At 35.2% G+C, this 23871-nt stretch overlaps 1 protein-coding gene and 1 pseudogene across 1 annotated transcript; both read right to left on the bottom strand.

Moving 5' to 3' along the window:
• Positions 1-10662: 10662 nt before the first annotated feature.
• LOC134705753 (uncharacterized) lies at positions 10663-11381 on the bottom strand (annotated as a pseudogene).
• Positions 11382-17878: 6497 nt separating this feature from the next.
• LOC134705754 (uncharacterized) lies at positions 17879-21165 on the bottom strand. The gene is made up of 3 exons (XM_063564471.1): positions 21065-21165; positions 19409-20633; positions 17879-19255 (listed from the first exon to the last, which is right to left on the bottom strand). The coding sequence occupies exons 1-3, from the start codon at positions 21163-21165 to the stop codon at positions 17879-17881; spliced, it is 2703 nt and encodes a 900-aa protein (XP_063420541.1).
• Positions 21166-23871: the final 2706 nt, after the last annotated feature.

Below are 23871 nucleotides of genomic sequence, written 5' to 3' on the forward strand. Positions count from 1 at the left end.
ACCCGACCAAATAAAAAACAAAAGCAGAAGGTCACCAACAGGTCTTCAATGTAGCGAGAAATTCCCGCACTCGGGATTAAATAGATATAATAAAAACAATAACAACTGCATGCTTAACCTCAATAAGAATACTTAAAGTATATGTAGACGAGTTAATTTTTCATGCAATATTTATTACAAAAAAGTAAACGAAGTATGTTTTCTCGATGTTTAGTAGTGTTTGTGATGCTCAGTATTTTGTGTTTTGTGTAATCTTATATCACTATACTACCATGTACAATTCCAATACCCTTCATTTTATCCTTCCAAAACTTATGATCGAACCTGAGTCTTTTCCAAATGAAAATGACAATGCAAATGTTTTGATAACAGTTGATCAACTTACCAGCAAGTTAAAAATATTACTTTACCAGGGCTACGATGATCTGATTTGTAGTCAATAGTAAATGATATCTACGGCAACTTATATCAAGGGGGCATTCAAAACTCAGTCGAAGAGAAATGGGGACGCTACGGCAAAAACATAAGTACCGAAAGATAATGACATACATCGTTTATCAAAAGATCCATTAACTTCTGCATACGAGTTCGCAACATCGATCAAAAACTATTCCAAAATAATCACAATCCGAAGTAAATAGGAAGAATACTGAATTAGAAAACAGGGAATGTAAACTGCCACATCTATGATTTTAAAGAACATTGAAGGTGATACACTGTTTTGATTCGGGTATACTTGTGTGTCTTATGAACCAAAAACGCTTGTCTGGCGTACAAGTTTACAAACTTGGTATCTGTGATTCTTTTGGAATTCCAATTTAAGACTCTTTCGCTCTACTGGATACCCAAATTTCAATATGAAAATAACACTCGATAAAGTTCGTGCATACGAAACGTTTTTATCTTCCTTAGGAACACTCAAACATTATAAGTTATAGAACCAGAACTGTACAAATACGTTAAAACCAAAGAAGCAATATTTCCAAAAAGGACTCAATCGGGATAGCTAAACAAAATCATAAGGTTGAACTTTGCCAGAGGAAATTTAAACCTTTTTTATTAACTTATCAACGTTAAGTTTTTTGAAAATCATTTTATTACTGAAATATTGAATATTGAGCTAATGATACCCCGAAGTCTAACAGTTTACTATCAGGTGGTATCGACTGATGAAAATAACACTTGATAGGGACTTGGAGGTACAACAACTATGTGTAATTGAGGTAGATAAAGGCAACAGTATTATACCGCTGTTCAAAACTCATAAATCCATGGACAAAAACAAAATCGGGGTAACAAACTAAAACCGAGGGAAACGCGTTAAATATAAGAGGAGAAAAACGACACAACACTAAAATGTAACACACACACAGAGACGGACCAAGCATCAGACAAAATTCCACGAGAATAACAAATATAACATCAAAACCAAATACATGAATTTGGGATAGACAAGTACCGTGACACGTCTTATCGCAATGTGAATTTCAACTAAAAAATTAGAGAAAACAAACGACGCAACGTTAAAATGTAACACACACAGAAACGAACTTTAATATAACATGGCCATATTCCTGACTTGGTACAGGAAATGTTTAAAGGAAAAAATGGTGGGTTGAACCTAGTTTTGTGGCATGCCAAACCTCCCTTTTTTATGGCCATGTGAAATATAACATTAAAATGACAACACACCACCACAGGACTACAATATAAATAAATTGGAGAACACAATTGTCAAAGAATCACACGAACGACAGCCAACAAAAGGCAATAAGTTCAAAATTTTAATACGCCAGAAGTGCATATTGTCCACACAAGACCTACTAGTGACGCCCAGATATAGGTGCTACTAATATTTGAAAATAGACGTCGAATGATTGTTCATCAACCAATTCAGTTACTTCATATTAATTGTATCAACAACCTCACCACCTTTACCCATTCGTATCCATAATGCATTTTAGCATTTAAGCCTGTAACCTGGCATAGCCATCGTCTTGACAACTATCTGCAGGAGACCAATGACGATGATATTAACAACTATAGGTCACTTGACGACCTTCAACAATGAGAAAATTCCATGTCGTATAATAAGTTTTACCAAAAGGAAAGACACAAAAGAGCAACGTTCATTAAAACACACTAAGAATACAATAAAATCCATCTTAGCTATGTGTCTGAAAAGATTTCTGAATTAACCTACATCATAAACATTTAATGTCAAATATTTGAAATCGAAGGATGGATAAATATTTGAGAACGTAAAGAACATACAAAAAGTTGTCAGATCCATGTAGGATCAAATTTGCCAAAATGAACATGATTTACAAAGATTAAGATTTGTTCAGCGATTTCCAATACGAAACTGGAAAAACTGGGGTATGGGTCATCCCATTGTAAATCAATAATATTTAAGATGTAAATGAATCTGTCTAGCTGTTTTTTTTGCAAGTTTGAAAAAAAAATAATGATTTATTCGCGGTGTGCAACTTCTCCCTATCGGATTAATTGTAACACAAAAAAATATAATCAAAACGAACATGAACAATTATTAAAGGAAAAGTACAGGTCCTGACCAATTCTTAGCATATCTACTGTGTTTATAATTGTGTTTATTGCAACATATTGAAATACTTTATCGGAGATTATGAGCATATACATATATTGTTAAAAAAGAATCGGCAGTCTTTACAAAATGTGTGTATTCTTTGAAACAAGAACATTAATTTATACCATAAACTGAGCAGTCAGGGGTTAAATAAAAACTAATGATAAACCAGCCGTTTTCAAACTACATTTATTAAGGTTGATATACATAATCTACTGGAGTAGCCATCCTGAAAATGTTGGTCTACCATGTACGTTACTAGCAATCATACCATCTCCGGCAAGTCCTGAATGGTTCCGAACATAAACCGTTTCACCTTTCGATACATGTGCAACAACCGTACCACTGACTGATCCATCATCCCCATTTTTGGCGCGTAAGAATGTAGACCCGTAAATGGAATTGTTTATCATCAGTTTAGTCGAATGCTGGCCTGAATAGACTCTGGTGACCCTTAAAAATACGCACATCTCTGTCTAAGGACATTTAAATACTTCAGTATGACTGTTGTAGTCTTTGTCACATCAATCACAATTCTACGACCAGCTCTTTTCGCTTCAAAACTTATCATATTATTTGTTTCGTTACTGAAGACTGATGTTAGCATAACACCAGAGTAAAAATAATTCGAGTTATCATTCTTTAAAATACAATGTTTCATGCTTGTTATCGTGAAAATCTAAAGTTACAGGTAGCCTGTAGGGATAAATTCAGTAAATAAATATACGTCATCAGGGACCGTCCATTTAGGGGAGAGCTTTCTGTATAACACTGAAGTCATATGCTCTTCTGATTGTTATATAATGTTTGTAAAAATATCTTTTGGCAGATGGATCGAAACTAGAGTTTAAAAAAAAAATGCTGAATGTACTAATTGTTTTTACTACAGGGTTGAAAAGTTATGGGGGTCAGTATAGGAATTCAGTGCCAATCTACATTGTTTGTAAACAAGGCCATGTGAATGCCCAAAAATGCCGCATGATCCTATGTTTTTATTAGTGCAAAAGATAGGGCTGCATTTGTACTTTCATGAATGTTGTATGAAAGTTTCCAATTTCTAAAGGTAAATCAGGTATAAATTTAATTCCATACATATATTAGCATTAAAGTCAATGGGAGATTTTTTACTGAATTTACCCCTGTATAACGTGCTAATGGTAGTTCTTATTGTGTACAAAATTTACCGATTTGTAATTATTTATTTTGTATATTACATTGCTAAATATCTATTTTTTGTACCCATATCCTCAGTGATTTATATCATATTGCATCCAATTCAAGTTATGGGGATATACAACTCTATAGGAAATAACTCATTATAAGATAATATCCTATTCATCAGGGAACCAAAATATGGAATGCTTTGCACAATATATAATGTGTAAGACCACACTGGATATAGCCTTGAATTGGTTACAACAACTACCCTGGAAATCGAAAATGAAGCATAATTATTAACAATATTGTCATTTGAAATTTATGATCTACTTTACCATTCGAATGAAATAACGAACAAAAGTATACGAATCAACTAGCCCTTATTAAATTATCCCATGATCAGACGCTCATGTAAAGGTTTTTTCCTTCAGACATTTGATTGAATTACAGTTCTTGTGGGTTCTTTCTAATGTTATCTCATGCTCCTTAAAAATTCATTCATATAATACCAATTATAAAATTAAAAAAATTGGAAGAACCTACATATTGGTACCAGTGGGTGGGAGAGTCTCACTTTGAAAAGACAAAATCTTTTCGACTACAATTCAGGTGGTAAAACCACAAGGGAATCAGTTTCCCTTGAAATATAGACAAAGGAATTTTAACAACAAAACTTCAATCATACATTTCATTTTAGTATATATTAGTATAAACAATTAATCAACATAATATTTCTTATATAAAACAAAACAAAAAATGTTGTATAAGCTTCATGTCTTTTAGTTAATATAGTTTCTTCAAAGCCCTGAGTAACATCATCTGAAAACAAAAAAATCAAACAGACTGCTGAACTCGAACCTCGACGAAGACACCTTATAATTCAATACACTTCACTACTCCGTTCAACAAAACCAATATCACGTGACATATAATTCCACACTAAATGCTTTCACTTTCTCAATCTTAGTACTTTTTTCAAACACAGTCTTAGTAGAGCATTGTCTGCATTAGTATCTACGATATTAATAAGAAATAAAAATCCATAACACACAAGAAAAACTGCATTTACCATATAAACAATGTGTTATTCTTCTTTCAAATGCATATATCCATAATGGTCAGAGTCCTATTTATGCATAAAATATTCGTCAGAACATGGTCCGGGGTGTAACCTATTGAACATGATGGAATACGGATAAAATTTAAAAAAAATAATTGTAAAAATATCCTTTAATAAGATATTTTTTCAGAAATTAGCTGTATGAGTCAATAGGTAAACAACACCATACCCTACAACATCGTGAGGTAAATGAGCAATTGAAAATGTGCGTATACCATACCATGCTACCAGTTCCTCGAGTGTGGATTAAAATATATAAAACTTGTGCTCACGATCTTGCTGGATTAAATAAAAAAAGAAAAATCGTGTAAAAACATTCAAAAAATGATGATGACACTTCAAAATATATTGTATTCATTCTCTAAACTGTAAATAAGCGAATTTGAATTGATATCGAGTTCCCAATATACTGCACGAATTATGTTACCTATGACTATAAAATCCAGTAGAAAATTAGAAGAACGAGTCTTTGTAGAAAAAAGTACAAACTGTGCAGTATGTTTGATATTTACAGAATTCGTTTTACCATTTAAACGGTAATTGTTTTAACTAGTAGCGGTGTCATAGTTGAGAACGTAGGACCTACTGTTCGTTATTTGTAAACTTGTGTGCTTTGTTTTCAATAGTGGTATTAAACATGTTTCCGGTTTATTAACTGCATCATATTAGTAGAATACACGCGAAAGTTTGTGCTTAAAGTTAGTAAATATATGTTCAGTAGTATTGTTACTTATGTTTACATAGTGTAGATATTCCAATGGACAATACGCTATAAGCAAAACGAACAAATTATACATTTTCCTTCGAAAAGTATAAAGCTCTGACTATTTATAAGCATGTCCTCGTAAATAGGCAATTGCATTGAATTTGATAGATATTGAAGAATTTTCATTCGAATCGTCCAGTATGAGCATTTATTAAATGTTTCGACTCTAAAATAAATTGACTGCAAACTAGAGTGCTTTCTATTGTAAACATGGTGTCAAAAGACGGAATTAACGTTTGTATAACTTTTAAAAAAAACCTTTGAAACACCTTATATGGCATTAGGTACATGAACGTGTGCATAGTTTGAAACTAGAATCAGAAGACTTTTTATAAAATGCATAATGATAACAATTTATTTTGTTTTACACATAAGGTATACAAGTTTAAATTGTCATTAAAAATGTGACACCGATTGGTACCATATATTGAGCAATCAGATGTAAAAGACAAACTCGGGATAAAGAAGCCTATTTAGCACTACATTTATTTGGGGGTTTTCTGCCGATCGTATGTGCTTTCTATACAAATGTTTGCCTATTTCAAACGAAAACAATCAGCGATAAATGTATTTTTTTTATCATACGGCAAACTCTTTTCACGAAAATGTACAATCAGCCTACCGTGCGTATCATTCTACCGATACAACATTGATTCGTGTGCATCATGACATCACTGTTGCACTTGATAAAGATTGTTGTGCCGTTTTACTAATTCCAGACCTATTGGCTGCTTTCGATGTTATCGATGTTATCATTCTATTCTGATTAAGCGGAAGGAATACTCTTGTGGGATAACCGGTACCGCACTTAGTTGGCTGAAGTCGTATATTTAGACGCGGATTCAACGAATCGTTCTTGGTTCTGTTCTTTCAGATGAGATTCGACTCTCTTTTGATGTTCCTCCAAGATCGGTCCTGGGACAAAAACTTTATTTTGAATTTTCCCTAGAGCAATTGGCGAAATATACAAACGCCATCATATGAGTTATCACTGTCATGCAGATGCAAACAAGTTTATCCCGTGTTCAAACCACTTGATAATTGGACGAACATATCAAAGCGACATAAGGCTTGCGTTGTTGACATCTGCAACTGTATGTGCTCGAACATATTAAAATCAAACGAGAACGAAACGGAACTGACAGCATTTGCTACAAAACACCGAGTGCAAGGCCTTTTAAACTTGAATCTCAAAGGAGTAGATTCGGTAAGGGCCGATTTTAGCCTCAAATGTCAGGTTCATCTAACGAAAGATTTAGGCCACTTTTCAAACACTTAAGTGTCTATTTTAATTGATCAACTAGTTTATGGGGAAGATTTTAACTGATTTAGTCATAAAAAACGCTCCAATTCAAGCTTAAATATGAAAAACCCATCAAATCTGCCAAAAAACGTAACCTTTCAGATGATTTTTGTCAAACATGAAAGTGGCCGCATCCGCGTTCATCCTCAACCTTTATATATGTTATGTATAAGCATCAAATACAACTTGCATTTTAATATTATGAATGAAGCCGGATGCGGCCACTTTCATTTAAGACGAAAACCATCTTAAACTTAACTAAAATGATAGCATTTTGAAGATTTTAGTAATTTAGCATGACTTTATGATGCTAGTACCCGATATATAAAGGCAACAGTAGTATACCGCTATTCAAAACTCATAAATCCATGGACAAAAATTAAAATCGGGGTAACAAACCAAAACCGAGCGAAACGCATTAAATATAAGAGGAGAACAACGACACAACACCGAAACGCAACACACACAGAAACGGACCAAGCATCAGACAAAACACCACGAGACTAACCAATATAACATGAAAACCAAATACATGAATTTGGGATAAACAAGTACCGTGCCACGTCTTATCTCAATATCTCAAAAATAAGAGGAAACACAAACGACTCAACGTTAAAATGCAACACACAGAGAAACGAACAATAATATAACAATGACCATCTTCCTGACTTGGTACAGGACACTTTTAAAGGGGAATAAAAGTGGTGGGTTGAACCTGGTGTTATGGCATGCCAAACCTCGCACTTTAATGGCAAAGTTAAATATAACATTGAAATGACAACATAATATTACAGGACTACAATACAAATAAATAGGAGAACATATTAGACAAAGAAAACATGATTAATAGATAACAAAAAGCATCAGGTTTAAAATTCAATACGCCAAAAACGCGCCTTGTCCACACAAGACTCACCAGTGACGCCCAGATATAAAAGATCGAAAGTGAAAAAAGTACAAAGTTGTACAGCACTGAAGATCAAAAGTTGAAAAGGTTTCGCCAAATACGGCATTGTTTTTATGCCCGGGATAATTGGCAAAAACAGCCCATATTTATGTAGCAGAAGCGTTCTACTTTCCAGTAAATAGCCAAAAGATTACATTTTCACAACTTTGTAAAACTGCTTTATTTTGGGGCCAAAAAGGGGTCTTACTGAACCTACTCCTTTGGTGGAAACTTTGTTAGTGATGCTGAGTGCGTAAGAAAATCATTAATTAGATCAGAAACATTGGACGAATTTGACCATTTATTACCGAAAAAGCATGCAAAACGCTAGTATGCTGTTTTGTAACCTTTTTAAATTATGGGAATACATTACTGTATGGACTCCCAACAACATTTTGTCAAAGATTACAACGAGTCCAAACCCCAACAGCCAGGGTCATTACAAGGAAGAGGAAGTACGACCACAAAACACTAATCCTCAAGTCTCTCCATTGACTGCCCGTGACATATCGATTACAGTATACAATTCTTGTGTATGTGTTCAAGGCTTAGCACGAGGAGGCAAACAGCTACCCACAAGAACTCATTCAAATATACAAACTAATGCGAGTACTTAGATCTGAAAATGCCCTGATTTACACAACCCCACGTGTAAGAACTAAAATATATGGGGAAAGAAGATTCGACAAAGCAGCAGACGTTCTGTGGAATGATTTACCAAGTGATCTATGGAACATCCATTCTGTGAACAATTTAAATAATAAAAAAAAACCATGAAAACTCGACAGACGACGTAGTTTTTAAACCATAATCTAAGACGTAGTTAAAATGTCGTTAGTTAGTTTAAACACGGACACATCGTTTAGATCAACCAATTCGTGATGGTGTCCATAAAATTTACAGAGTGTTATGTTTTATCTTACCTCCTCATAACTCTGTTCTAGCAGTTACTGAGTGAGGAGCACACCTCTGTATATGAAGTCGGTATAGTGAGAATATTCTCTAGCATAACGTATCAATTGGGATGTGTAAACACTATGCGAAGAGGGGCAAAAGGTGTTAAAAGAACATTTTAGCTAAGAAGTCGAAAACAAACTGAAAGTGGTATTGGAAAATACGAAAAATCAACAAGTCACATATAACAGTAAACAAAACACAACAATAGAAAACTAAAGACGGAGCAATAAAATGTTCGATAAATTTTAGTGTTGTGTCGTTGTTCTCCTCTTATATTTAATGCGTTTCCCTCGGTTTTAGTTTGTTACTCCGATTTTGTTGTTTGTCCATGGATTTATGAGTTTTGAACAGCGGTATACGACTGTTGCCTTTATTTAATAGGTTTATGCTATAAAGTCAGAAGCATGTTCATCAAGGGTTGACTTGTCATTTGTTGATGTGGTTTATTAGTATTTCTTGTTTCTGGTGTTTTATATAGATTAGACCGTTGGCTTTCCTGTTTGAATTGTTTTTACACAAGTCATTTTGGGCTCTTTGTTGGTTTTCTGAGTGAGCCAAGGCTCTGTGTTGAACACCGCACTTTGACCTATAATGTTTTAATACTTTTTACACATTATAATCTATGGATGCAGAGTTGTTTCATTGACACTCATACCACATCTACTTATTTCTATATATGACCAATCAGTTTGCATCAAAAGACCCATATTTTGTTCTGCACTTGTTATGCCTCCACGAAGAGTATGTTATTGTTCCCTAAATACAAAATCTCAATTACTGTTTTTTTTTTAAATTTCAATATATTATTTTCCTGGCAAATTACTTGGAAACCTAACCAAAGACACTTACAAAACAGTACATCTGTAGATAAAACGGTCACAGTTACAAAGCCTGTTAAATTTTAGTATTTTATTTTTTGAAAGATTTTATTTTTGATTTCAGTGTTTTATCTCCACTTTTAAAGAAAGCTTTTGGGCTATTGTGTGACGGTCAGTATTTATTGGTGGAGGAAGATAACGCTTATTGACTTTTGATAGGAAAACTGGCAATCCTAGTCAGTTAAGACTGTAGTGTAGTGAATCTGCACGATCGTTGTTTTAACTCACAACCTCGGTGTTGACTGGCTAGTGATTACACAGAACTACTTAGACCATTCGGCCAACGAGACACCACCTTCATCAAGAACAATTAAATATCAACATTTAAAAAGCCAGAGAGATGTATAAATACTTTAAAACGACAGGAGTGATAGTTTAGAAAGGTACATAAACAGAGGGAGTGGGAACCTGATTTTTATTATATTTTCATAATCTATCAAAGAATTTTTACAAAAAAAAGATTGTTATAGACTTTATCAGTAAAAAGTAAATTCACAAAAATGCCGAACTTCAATGAAAATTATATCCTAGGAGACTTGCAGGTCACCAGCAGTGGAATCGACTAATAAAAATAACATTTGATATGGACGTGCGAGGACAGCAACATATTTGTCATGGACACTGGACAGGGACTGCCAACATTTGGACGTAGCTCGATTGTTCATAGACCAATTCAGTTATTCTATTCCAATTTTTATCAAAGACCTTACAGCTTTAAACCAGTATTGCCTTCTGTGGCTTTTAAGCATTGAGCCTGTTGTTAAACTGTAATCATCAATTTTTTTTTTAATTTTTTTTTTTATTTATTTGAAAAAATAATAAAATCTCTGTTAAAATATATACATGAGGAAGTTGAAAAATTCACACATAGTAAAAAAAGTCTATTTCAAAATACATGTATTTTGATTGATATAAGAACATGTTATCTACTGTAGTAGCCATCCCTAAAAGGTTGGTTTACCATTTAAGTTACTGCTAATTTTACCATCTCCGGGATATGCTGAACGATTCTGAACATAAACCGTGTGACCTTTCGAGACATGTGCAACAACTGTAACACTGACTGATCCATCATCACGGTTTTTGACACGTAGTAATGTCGACCCGAAAACAGAATCGTTTATCATCAATTCAGTGGAATGCTCACCTGCATAGATTCGGATGATCCAGACAAATACGTACATCCCTGTCTTAGGGCATGTGAATACTCCAGTATGACTGTTGTAGCCTTTTCTTTGGTTTGACTTTGTCACATCAAACACAAGTCTGCGAACAGCACCTGGATGAACGTCTTTTGACATGAAAGCATGAAATGCAATAAATGGAGGGATTGTTTCACTGTGGTTACTCTTACCAATTACGTTGACTTCATATCGGCCTACAAAATCGTAAAATATTCAATAATAAAACGAAATGAATTAATTTGAAATTCTGATTACTAACACATCAAAGTTCTTTTCAGCATACTGATAACTGCTTTCAAAGTTGTTTCTATTTTAACTAAAATATAAATGAATGGTTAGATAAGACTCTTCCCGTGATAGATTATTATAGTGTGCTTACCGTCTGTTGTTTCACAAGAACTTTTAGCAGATACATAGCCAGTAATAACAACAAGGACAAGTATTATAGAAGTCAACATTTCAAGTAAGTCCGAATAAAACATCGGTGTGAAGGTTGAAAAACAGTTGCAAAACTACTATTGCATGAACTTACGAAGAACTAACAGGAAACTGGCTCGGACGTCGCCCAGTATAAAAAGGTACGAAACAGACGTCACCATGGACACGGTGTCGTCTGATACGGCAGGTATACCCTCATCACCAAACTTGACAAATAACCCAAACACGACTCATTCAGATCATCGTCCTAGTGACAACTTCAATATTACACATATACAGCCTTGTTCAGTTCTCCTTAAAGACATTTTGGTTTTTGATGACACAGTACAACACTGTCGCATTTCAAAATGTGAGACCAAAGGCTGCAAAACTTGTGCTATTTTAATTACAGATACTGAATTCACTAGCAATTTGACCAAGAAGTCATATTTTACCAGAAGTTACGATGATATGAATTGTAAATCGATAAATGTCGTCTACGGATTAGAGTGCAACCTTTGCGGCTTGGTATACGTCGGTGAAACGAAAGGAAGGCTAAACAAACGTATGTGCGGTCATAGATCAGACATTAACCTCAATGCTAACGACATTCTATACCAACATTTCAATCAGGCCGATCATTCCATCGTTTCTATGACAGTTCGAATTATTGAAAAAATATACCATAGCTCGAACAATCCTAATCTTTCAACGACTCTCCGGAGACAAAAAGAAGACTACTGGATTAGACAATTGGGAACTGCAACACCGTATGGCTGCAATGACAAAATTGATGGTATAGGTATTCTATCTAGTCCTTCGTGTAACTCGGTGAATGTAATCAATATTTTCAACTCGACTCCTCGACGAAGACGTAGTCATGGCCATCGTCATTATACATCACCCTCTCTGCATGATGTCTCTATTAATGACTTGCTGCCATGCATACAAAAACCGTTATTCATCACATTCGCACGAAACTTTATTCATTACCCCTTTCAAAACTTCATTCTCTGTTCAATTTATGTTTGGAATCCACTGTTACAAACCCTCATTCAAACCAATACAAACTACAAGCTATAATTTCGGATATTGCTAGTCACAGACTTTTCAAGCCAGTTCGCATTGGAAAAGATGAAAAAGAGAAAAGATCTTTTCTAAATCTTTCCTTGGCCAACAAAGGTCTCGATGGCGTCAACCTAGGCAATATCCTTCATCATAAATTAGTTCAATCGAAAATACCTCCTTATTTTAAAGACCAGTCTGTACCAATAATTTCTTATACCTATACCAAACCTATTGCAACTAAACTTTTCAATTACAAACGCGTTTTGCAGGATCTCGATATTGACGACTTCAAGTCTAAACCTCCTGATTGCACTTGTGCTAGTTCCCAATTCACATATATTCTGCTGGCCACGTTATTACCGGTGACCTTAACATTGTTAATAACACTTCTCTACGAAACGTGTAATCGAAATATCCGAAATATCGTGAGCCTAAATCCATCAATTGGAAACACAACTTTAAAATTTTGATGGATTCAGTCGAGGATTATGCCAGGCAATGGGCTAAGCGCGAGAAGGAAGACGTAGACACTCTATCCGAATGGATAAAGGCAGTGATGTCGTTAATACAAATCAGAATTAAGAAACTGAATGGGTCCATCAATGCCCATGCTACGTCAATCTTCAAAGATCCAAATGTTGCTAAACACCTATCTGACCTCCATGATGAATATGTTGTTGTCCCCGCAGACAAAGCCCCAAATAACATCGTTTTTATCTGTAAAAGTCATTACATTAATTGCTTGATAAACGAATTAGGTATAGACAATTCACTTGGAAACCCAACATATACCCTCACAACACTTACCAAAGAGGAAATCCTGGATAATGATCATAGGTCTGTTCTTTGTTCCTTTGGTATTTCAACCAAAGATGAAGAACTGGATCTTCCATCACTGTATTGGATACCTAAACTACATAAGTGTCCTTACAAACAACGGTTTATTGCTGGGTCTTCCAAGTGCTCCACGAAACCCCTTTCTAAATTATTAACATCCATTTTATCAGCAATCAAAGACGGGCTTTAAAGTTATTTTGAAACTGCCTATTGTAGAGGTGGCGTGAATCAGATGTGGATACTTAAAAATTCCAAAGATCTTTTAGAGTACATACAATCTAACTCTCTTTCATCTTGTAACAGTATTAAAACATTTGACTTCTCTACTCTTTACACAAGTATTCCACATTCCAAACTAAAAGACAAATTAAAAGAGTTGGTATTACTTTGCTTCATAAAAAAGAATGGCCAACGTAGATACAAGTATCTTGTCTTAGGGAGGGATAAATCATACTTTGTAAAGAATCATTCTGATTCAAACAAAAAATTCTCTGAAACCGATATTATCAAGATGCTTGATTTCTTGATTGACAACATATTTGTTACGTTCGGAGGACGTGTTTTTCAACAGACTGTCGGCATCCCAATGGGAACAAAATGTGCCCCTCTACTTGCTGACTTGTTTCTTTATTATTATGAGGCTGACTTCATGCAGGAACTTCTTAGGAAGAAAGATAAGAAGTTAGCAATATCCTTTAACTCTACTTTCCGCTATATAGATGACGTTCTTTCACAGAACAATTCAAAATTTGGTGACTATGTGGATCGCATCTATCCCATCGAATTGGAGATAAAGGATACTACAGATACAGTCAAGTCGGCTTCATATCTTGACTTACATCTAGAAATTGACAAAGAGGGTCGGTTGAAGACAAAACTTTACGACAAAAGAGATGATTTCAGCTTTCCAATTGTGAACTTTTCATTTCTAAGTAGCAACATTCCAGAAGCACCTGCATACGGGGTATATATCTCCCAATTGATACGATATTCCCGTGCTTGCATTTCCTATCATGATTTTCTTGATAGAGGGTTACTGCTCACAAGGAAGCTATTAAACCAAGAGTTCCAAATGGTGAAGTTGAAATCATCCCTTCGTAAATTTAACGGACGCCATCACGAGTTGGTTGACCGTTATGGAATAACCGTTTCACAAATGATATCGGATATGTTCCTTACGTCGTAACTACAATCCCCTTCCCTATCATGAATTTGACCTACCGAATTAGACTATTTACCGGATTTGTAATCACATAAGCAACACGACGGGTGCCGCATGTGGAGCAGGATCTGCTTACCCTTCCGGAGCACCTGAGATCACCCCTAGTTTTTGGTGGGGTTCGTGTTGTTTATTCTTTAGTTTTCTATGTTGTGTCATGTGTACTATTGTTTTTCTGTTTGTCTTTTTCATTTTTAGCCATGGCGTTGTCAGTTTGTTTTAGATTTACGAGTTTGACTGTCCCTTTGGTATCTTTCGTCCCTCTTTTGAAAAAAATGGTTTTATAACACTAATGGTATATTATCGTGTTAATGACAAAAATTTGATATCTTTTACAAAAGGCATCAAGTTGTAAAAATATCTGTAAAATAATATTGAATAAAAAAGTATATTGTCTTCAATTGTAGACATCAGTCTACTGTTTTCCACCTTTCACTTCTCTTCAATAATATTTAATGGGTTTACAAAAGTATGCATATTATTTTATTTTAAATCCAGGAAATTATATGTGCAATTGTTATAATTGCAAACATTCATTTTGTTTTGCTAAAAACACAGAACATCTCGTCGCTTCAAAACTCATCATAATATATGTTTTGTTACTGAAGACTGACGTTAGTCACAATACAAGAGTAAAAATAATTCGAGTTATCATTCTTTTTACAATATTTTATGATTGTTATTGTGAAAATAAAACGTTACAGATAGCCTGTATAACGTGCAAATGGTAGTTCTTATTGTGTATAATCTTTACCGATGTGTAATTCACTTTTCTGTATAATACATTGCTAAATTAAATATGCTTTAATTATTGTTTTCCAATCTTAACTCGATTGGCAATGTTTTTCACTGTACTACACATGACTCTTGTCATAATTCTTAGTGTATATCTTGATTATCTTTTAATGTAAACTGTGACATTTCTATCAATATGTCATAGGCATACTGATTATTTTCCAGTAGTCGGTTTTTTAAATTAAAAAACAAAGTTGTCTATCGAAGTTTTATTGAATCGAAAATAGACAATTTAAAAGACATTTTTCAGAATATATGTATTTTACATGTTAATCAAGCGTTTAATGCAAAAATGTGATGTATGTGTCAATAAGATAACAGCACAACACCCAACGAAATCCTGAGGTAAACGGTTCTAGTTTTTAACTATAGACATGTGTGAATACCATGCCATGCTATGAATTCCTCTAGTGTAGAATTAAATCTAGTAAAGTTGTGCTAGTAAAAAAGTGTATTTCAGCTACTGATTTTCTGTGACAATATATACATCAACTTCATGAACAAAACACAATCTTGCTCAAAGTTCTTGTTCAAAGTAAAAAAGAAAAATTGTATTAAATAAACTTTAAACAATAATGAGGACACTACAAGATATATTTGTTTCGTTTTTTAAACTATAAATAATCGAATTTAAATTGATATCATTTTCTAAAAATAATGCATGTATTATGTTGCCTATTACAATAAGATATAAGAAAAATGAAAAGGACGAGTCTTTGTAAATAAACAAATTGTGAAGTAGGTTTGATATTCACCGAGTTCGTGTTTACCTTTTTAACGATAATAGTTAAAATATTAGTGGTGTCATTGTTTTAAAAGTAGGACCCACTGTGTTCGATATTTGTAAACTTGTGTTCTTTTTTTTATATACAATAGGGCATTAAACATGTTTCCCTTTTATTTCTGCAACATATTTGTAGAATATATCCCTAAGTGTTAGCGGTTTTCTGCTTCACTTCCGGAGCACCTTGAGATCACCACCAGTTTATGGTGTGTTTCGTGTTGCCTAGTCTTTAGTTTTCTATTTGTAGTCCTGTGTACTATTCGTTGTCTGTTTGTCTTTTCCTTTTTTGGCCACGGCGCTGTGAGTTTATTTTCGATCCATGAATTTGACTGTCCTGTTGGTATCTTTTGCCTCTCTTTTATGTTGAAATTTAGTAAATATATATTCAGTGTCATTGTTACTTATTTTCTGGAATCAGTTGTCCTGTATCAACATTGTATAACTAAACATATGCAAGCCTATCTGGAAAACACAATAGAAAAAGGTACACAATTTACTGTTTTACAAGTTATATAATCAGACATTTCAGAATGACTTCATATCCCTAACCAGATACACATAACCATATTGACGGTTTAAACATCTGGAGATACAAAAGTGGAAAGGTGAATATCGTCATGACAAAAAACATAGACCCCAAATGGCAAAATGAAAGAATGGCTGCAGACTATTATAATGATGCTAACGAAAAAAAATCAGATTCTTAATCGATTCACTTCGCTAAATCGCAAAATTTATTCAAAGTCATAACTGCACATGTTATTCAGCAGACTTCAATTAAAAGACTACAACATGCTAGAAGACACACCAAATGATTACCACTGAAAAGGATTCATCCTAGAACAGAACAGGCAGCAAAATGTATAAAATACGAAATTGGGGAAAGGGAGAGGTCATTAAGGTTGCATATTTTGGCTTTGATATTAATTGAGGTCTGAAGCTGGCATGTCAGTAATTGCTAGTAGTCTGTTGTTATTTATGCATTCTTGTCATTTTGTTTATTTTCTTTTGTTCAATATTCTGACATCGGACTCGGACTTCTCATTAAAAACAATTTTGTGTATAATTCGGAGTTTAGTATGACGTCCATTATCACTGAACTAGTATACACATTTGTTTAAGGGCCAGCTGAAGGATGCCTTCATGTGCGAGAGTTTCTCGCTACACTGAAGACCTATCGGTGACCTTCGGCTGGTGTTTGCTCTATTGTCGGGTTGTTGTTGCTTTGACACATTCCCCATTTCCATTTCTTTTCCCGAAGGAGCATACAATAATACGGTAAATATTTGAGGCGCCATTAAGTTTTATAACAGTTAACTCAAAAGGACAGAATTTTTGATTGTTTTCAATGACATTGAGGACCAAGGATCTTGTCAAATGTCTAGGCCACGTTCAAAATGTGAAATGTCGTTACAGTGTTATGTTTTCTAAAGCTTTTCAATCCATCTTGAATATATTTGAAAGTACTTTTAAAATAAGAAAAGGATCGACCTCTCAACATTAAGTGTATGTGTTCCAAGCGCTATTCTGCATATATCATTACCAGGAACACTCAAACCTAAATATTTTGAAGAAAAAAACATATGGAGAGCTTTATGATCAATAGGGATCTAAATAAAAGGCTAATAATTTTTAGGTCACCTTTGCCTGATGGAGTTTTTAATAATATAGTTATTAACAAACGATTCGGCCGACATTGTTGACTTTTTGAGACTTCGCCTAATCTCCACTCATTCTTATCAAGTAGAATGGTTTTTATCTATTGAGATAGTCCTTTTAAACAGTTAAAGTTGTACAAAAATATATTTAGTATTTGTGACATAGACCTACCTACCTACCTAGTCCTTATTATGCCCGGGGGCACATAGGACAAGGACTAGTTCTTTCCACTCATCTCTGTTCTGTGTTTTCTTTTCTATTACACCCCAGCTGATTCCATGTTCTTTCATTTCAGCTTCAACTGTTCTTCTCCAAGTTGTTTTGGGGCGTCCTTTCTTCCTTTTCCCCTCATGTGTCCATCTTAAGGCTACTCTTGTCAAGTCCTCTGCTGGTCTTCTTAGAACATGGCCAATCCATCTCCATCTTTTCTGCTTCAATAAAGTCTCCATGTTGTTGGATCCTGTTGTTTCATGGAGGTCTTTGTTGGAGATCTTACGCGGCCAGAATATCCTTAAGATCTTTCTAAGGCAACCGTTGTGAACACTGGAGAGCTTGTTGATGTCTTTTTCTGTCATTCTCCAGCATTCCGCCCCATATAGTAGCACTGCTAGTACACAACTGTTGTATAATCTTATTTTGGTGTTCTTACTGATGTTGCCTGTCTTCCAGATGTGTCTTAGTTTTAAAAATGCAGTTCTTGCTTTTCCTATTCTGGCTCTGATGTCTTTGTCTGCTCCTCCTTCAGATGTTACTATGCTGCCCAAGTAGGTGAAAGATGAAGTGCAGTCTAGGGGTGTTCCATTTAAATCTATTAAAGGAGGCTCTGTGGTATTAAGAGGCATGACTTCTGATTTCTTGATGTTGATGTTTAATCCAATCAAACTTGCATTCTTTTGTAACTTAGTGGTTTTGTCTTGCATGTGTGTTTCTAGATGCGACAATAAGGCCAGATCATCTGCATAGTCCAGATCTTCTAGGTAGTTAAAAAGAGTCCACCTAATGCCTGTGTTGTTGCTGTTACTGATGGTGGAATTCATTACCCAATCGACAACTATAATGAATAGAAGGGAAGACATAACACAGCCTTGTCTAACTCCAGATTTTACTAGAAAGCTGATGTCTGATGAAGTTCCCACAGTGCATCTGAATTCTGTATAGAACATTTTGATAAGTTGTACTATTTTTGCTGGTATTCCATAGCATCGTAAAATCTTCCATAAGCTTTCTCTGTGTATGCTGTCAAAGGCTTTTTCAAAGTCTATAAAGTTGATTATTAATTGTCTCTGCCATTCTGTGCACTGTTCAATGATGTTTCGTAGCACAAATATGTGGTCACAACAACTCCTTCCTTTTCTAAAGCCTGCCTGTTCTTTTCTGAGTTTGTTATCAATTGCTGTTTTAATTCTGTCTATTAAGATTTTGGTGAAAGTTTTGCTTGGAATTGGTAATAAGGTGATTCCTCTCCAGTTGTTGCAGTTTGTGAGATCACCTTTCTTAGCCAGTCTTATGATGTTACCTTCTGACCAGTTTTTCGGTATCTTGATATTTTGCCAAATCTTTTTGAATGATGTATGAAGAATGTTTGCTGTTAAGGTTGGATCTGATTTAAATAGTTCTGCTGATAGTTTATCGTTTCCTGGAGCTTTATTGTTTTTAAGACTCTTTACTGCTTTGATAATTTCCGATCTTTATGGAATTTCTATATTTACTTCAAGGTCGTGCTCTGCTATGGGTATGTTTGCTGTTGTTTCTGGTTCTGGCCTATTTAATACTTCTTTGAAGTGCTCATTCCATCTATTCTCTTGTTCTCTTTCAGATGTTATTAGATTACCCTGTTTGTCTTTTACTGGCATGTTGGTGTTTCTTTTTTGACCACAAAGTTTCTTCGTAATTTGGTAAAGGTCGCCCATTCTTTGCTCAGACGCAGCTTTTTCAGCCTCTAGAGCCAATCCCTCGGTGAAATCTTTCTTATCTTTTCTGGTGGCTTTCTTAACGTCCTTGTTACAGTTAGAGTATTGGTCCCTTAGTCTGTCTTTTAGTCTATCAGAGTGAGTGTTGCAGATCTTTTTCTTTAGCTCTTTCCTGTTGTCAATCAGCGACCATGTCTCTTGTTTGATCCATTCTTTGTGCTTTTGGCGTTTGAAACCCAATATTTTTTCACTGGTCTTTTTAAACAGATTTTCCACTTCTTGCCATTGTTCATCTACTGTTTCACTTTCTTCAGTGTTGTTACTTTTTAGTTGTTCTAAGAGTTGAAAGCGATTCTTCAGTTCTAATTTGAAGTCATGGTTGGTTTTCATGTGTCTGAGTTTCCCTGTGTCGAATCTCTGTACCCTGCAAGGTTCTGATGCTCTCATTAGTTTGAGTTTGATGTTTGCTGTGACAAGATGATGGTCACTTCCAACATCAGCGCCTCGCCTTACTCTCACATCCTGTAAGGATCTCCTCCATTTCCAATTAATTGCTATGTGGTCGATTTGGTTTTTATCTCTGCCTCCAGGTGATACCCAGGTCAGCTTATGGACATCCTTGTGTCGGAACAATGTTCCACCTATTACAAGATTGTTCAGTCCACAGAAGTCTACTAGATGTTCTCCATTTTCGTTCATGATCCCACAGCCATGTTTTCCCATTATTCTCTCAAAACCACTGTTGTCTTGCCCTACTTTAGCATTAAAATCTCCCATGATGATTGTTAGGTCTTTTTTGGGGATTTTCTCTATCTCAGCTTGAAGCATTTCATAAAATTCTATCTTAATTTCTTTATCAGCTTCATTTGTTGGAGAATAGACTTGGATGATTGATGTCTTTATAGGTTTTGTATTTAGTCTTGCTGTTATTATTCTTTCACTGACTGGATTATACTCAATGAGTGATTTAGAAGATGATTTGTTGAGGATGATGGCAACTCCCCCCTGGTGTTTGTCATCGTTTCTACCAGAATATATGATCGTGTCTCCTGTATTTGTCAAGTTTTTTGCCAAACCCTGTCCATCTACATTCACTTATACCTAATATGTGCAGCTTGTTTTCCTTCATTTCTCTTAACACTTGGGCTTGTTTTCCTGCCTCATATATGGTACGGACATTCCAAAAACCCAATTTAAGTTTGGTTCTCGCATTCAGGATACTTTTCATGTGACTAGCTTCCTGTTGGCTTTCACTAGTCCCATTCATATGTGCAGAATTCTGCTGGTATTCTGATGTTACGAGACGAGTTAATTTTTTTCTAATCCTTGTTTTCGTAATCAGATGCTGTTTTATGAGTAGGGGAGATTACCCCCTAGCTCAACCTCCAACCTGGTGGACCAGGGTTATTTGTTTATGGTTTTCCTTCCAAAAGATAGATGCCTTCCTTGGCTTACGAGTCTGATCTACCCGTTGATTTTGATGTTAGAGTTTTCTTCTCTAAGGAAAGTTGCCTTAACCAGGCTGCGACCCTCTCCTGGCCGACTATTTTACCCATATTTGGGGCAAGGTTAATGAGTGCTAGGGCGTGTCCACATACCAGTGGGCCTACACACTGCATTTCTGGGGCCCTTGCTGCTCCGAGATCCCCAACAGATTCGCCTGATTTATTGCAATCAGTTACCGTGTGCTACCGCGGGGAGGCTACTGCTGAAGTCTTGATAATGTAGAGGCTATGTACTGGCAGGAAAGACTTACTCACTCGGCTCTCTTTTCGCAAAAAATATTGCTAGCCAGCGGCATAAGACATCCAAAGGACAGTCCCATACACTAGACGCATAACATTACCCTGTGATGCACTGCCATCACCAACACACTAGACCACATGACATCTTTGTTGCACTCGCCAGATCTTGTTTGAATAATAACCATTGAACCTATAGTATTGGGAAGATTATATTTTCTATCGGGTTATTCAAAAATATCACTTTCAATGTTTTTTCTATTTTGTGTCTTGTGTAATATTATTTGTCTTTTTTTTTAGCCATGGCGACGTCAGTTTATTTTGGATCTATGAGTTTGACTTTCGGTCCTTGTGTATCTTTAGTCCCTCATTCGTAGACTGTAGTTTGTCTTTTTTTCTTGTTTTGACATGATTTGGGTAGTTTATTACGACTTTTCATTTTACCCTTTGTATATTCCGGTTCTTGTTTGCAGATTACATAAGTTTTTGTTTTCTCTTGCAATATATTTACAATGAATGTATTATGTTGACTCAGATAAAGCTGAAATGACCAATAGCTCATACATTTAAATTGCCCAGCATCAACCTAGTGTCAACGATACTAATGTCGATAAAAAGTCAAACAATACGTCCTTTGTTAATATACGTATCATTGTTATTTAGCTTAGTTTCTTCTGATATACATATTCTGATACCAGACTCTTCCTTATCGTTTTTTCGTGTGTACAGATGGGGGACATTTTCGATATGTTGAAGACCCATTGGTGAACTTGGACTGTTTTCGGCTCAACGACCTCACTTCCTTAATGAACTTAATTTATACGGTTAACAGCATTGTCGAGCAGAATTCTCGAATGAAACCTCAGATCAGGGGATCTGCTTACTCTTAAAGAGCAATGAATCAACCACGGTTTTTTATTGGACAGTTTTTAGTTTTTTAATGTTCCGTTTTAGTGGATTTTTGTTTTTTTCAAGGTCATTGTGGGTGTTTTCACATTATTGCTTTGAATGTCCCCTTTTGTATCTTTAGCCGCTCTTTTAAGTTAGTTTCAGTTGTGTTTCCAGTTTTGTACTTTGTCATACGGTATTGTGTGAGGTCGTAGATAAAAATGTTATTGTTCCCCTAGGACAAAATCTAAACAACAGTTTTTTGTTTGTAAATCTCATTATATTAATTGGTTAACAACTAACTTGGAACTAAACCAACTACACTTACAAATAAGTAGTCCGAGATTACTCTGACGTCCGACGGCTGTTTAGCCAGACAAGCTGGGCCGTGGAACGTCAGAGCTCGTTCCATATCAAAAAGTGGGTATTTGCCCACCCAAAATAGATGCGCTGCTTCCTCGCTTCTGGAGTCGACTGAGGGCCTTGGAATTATATAAATCGGGCATCAATCTCTTCAGTTTTCATTTATCTCTTCATTTATGTAAGTTTTACCTACCTGCCAAACCTTTATTTTTCTATATTTTAACATTTTTAACAGAGACCCATGATTTCTGCATTTTTGACTTCCACTTTCAAATGGACGTCAAGTTACGAGAGATTTCGTGGACTCGAGACTCAAATATGCAAATATTTATATTTTGTTACCTCCTTTATAGGAGATCGATGTTTAACATTTAGAAACAACCACGTTTTTCACCTCCTTTACAGGAGATCGGTAACTATCATTTAGTTCCGACCACGATTACAATCGGCAGCTCTCGGACATTTAGGTAACTTGCAGCGTAAATAAACGAGGTGTTACAATATGGTCATTTGCACTGTTTTCTCGCGGTCACGTGATAATCTTTGAAAATGAAAGTCAACATGGAGAAATCATGGGTCTTTGTGAAAAATGTTAAAATATAGAAAAATAAAGATTTGGCAGGTAGGTAAAACTTACATAAATGAAGAGATAAATGAACACTGAAGAGATTGGTGCTCGATTTATATAATTCCAAGGCCCTTAGTCGGCTCCAGAAGCGAGGAAGCAGCGCATCTATTTTGGGTGGGCAAATACCCACTTTTTGATATGGAACGAGCTCTGACGTCCCACGGCCCCAGCTTGTCTGGCTAAACAGCCGTCGGACGTCAGAGTAATCTCGGACTAACAAATAAGTAGATCTGTATACAAAAAAAGTCAAATCACAAAAATACTGAACGCAGACGAAAATATAATTGGAAAGTCCATAATCACATAGCAAAACTGGAATTTAGTGATCGGTTCTAACAATTTGAAGGCGGGCTTTAGCTGGCCCCTTAATAAAAATATTTACTAATTCGAAACGCGCTTTTGATTTTAACCTTTATTGTCTTAGCTGAAGGACCTGGTTTTCCTTCACTTTACTTGATACCCAAATTTCATAAAGAATATATTACTTGATTAATTATAAGCGTCAGAAACGCTTTTATGGATTTACCTCTATCACGATCAGTCAAAACTACATATTTGAAAGCAAGGGAAATGTATAAATATTTTGAATTGATGAAGCGATATTTAAGATTAGAATTGCCTGAGGGAATGGGAACCTTTTT

The sequence above is a fragment of the Mytilus trossulus genome, chromosome 2, assembly GCF_036588685.1.
Source record: "Mytilus trossulus isolate FHL-02 chromosome 2, PNRI_Mtr1.1.1.hap1, whole genome shotgun sequence".
NCBI lineage: Eukaryota > Metazoa > Mollusca > Bivalvia > Mytilida > Mytilidae > Mytilus > Mytilus trossulus.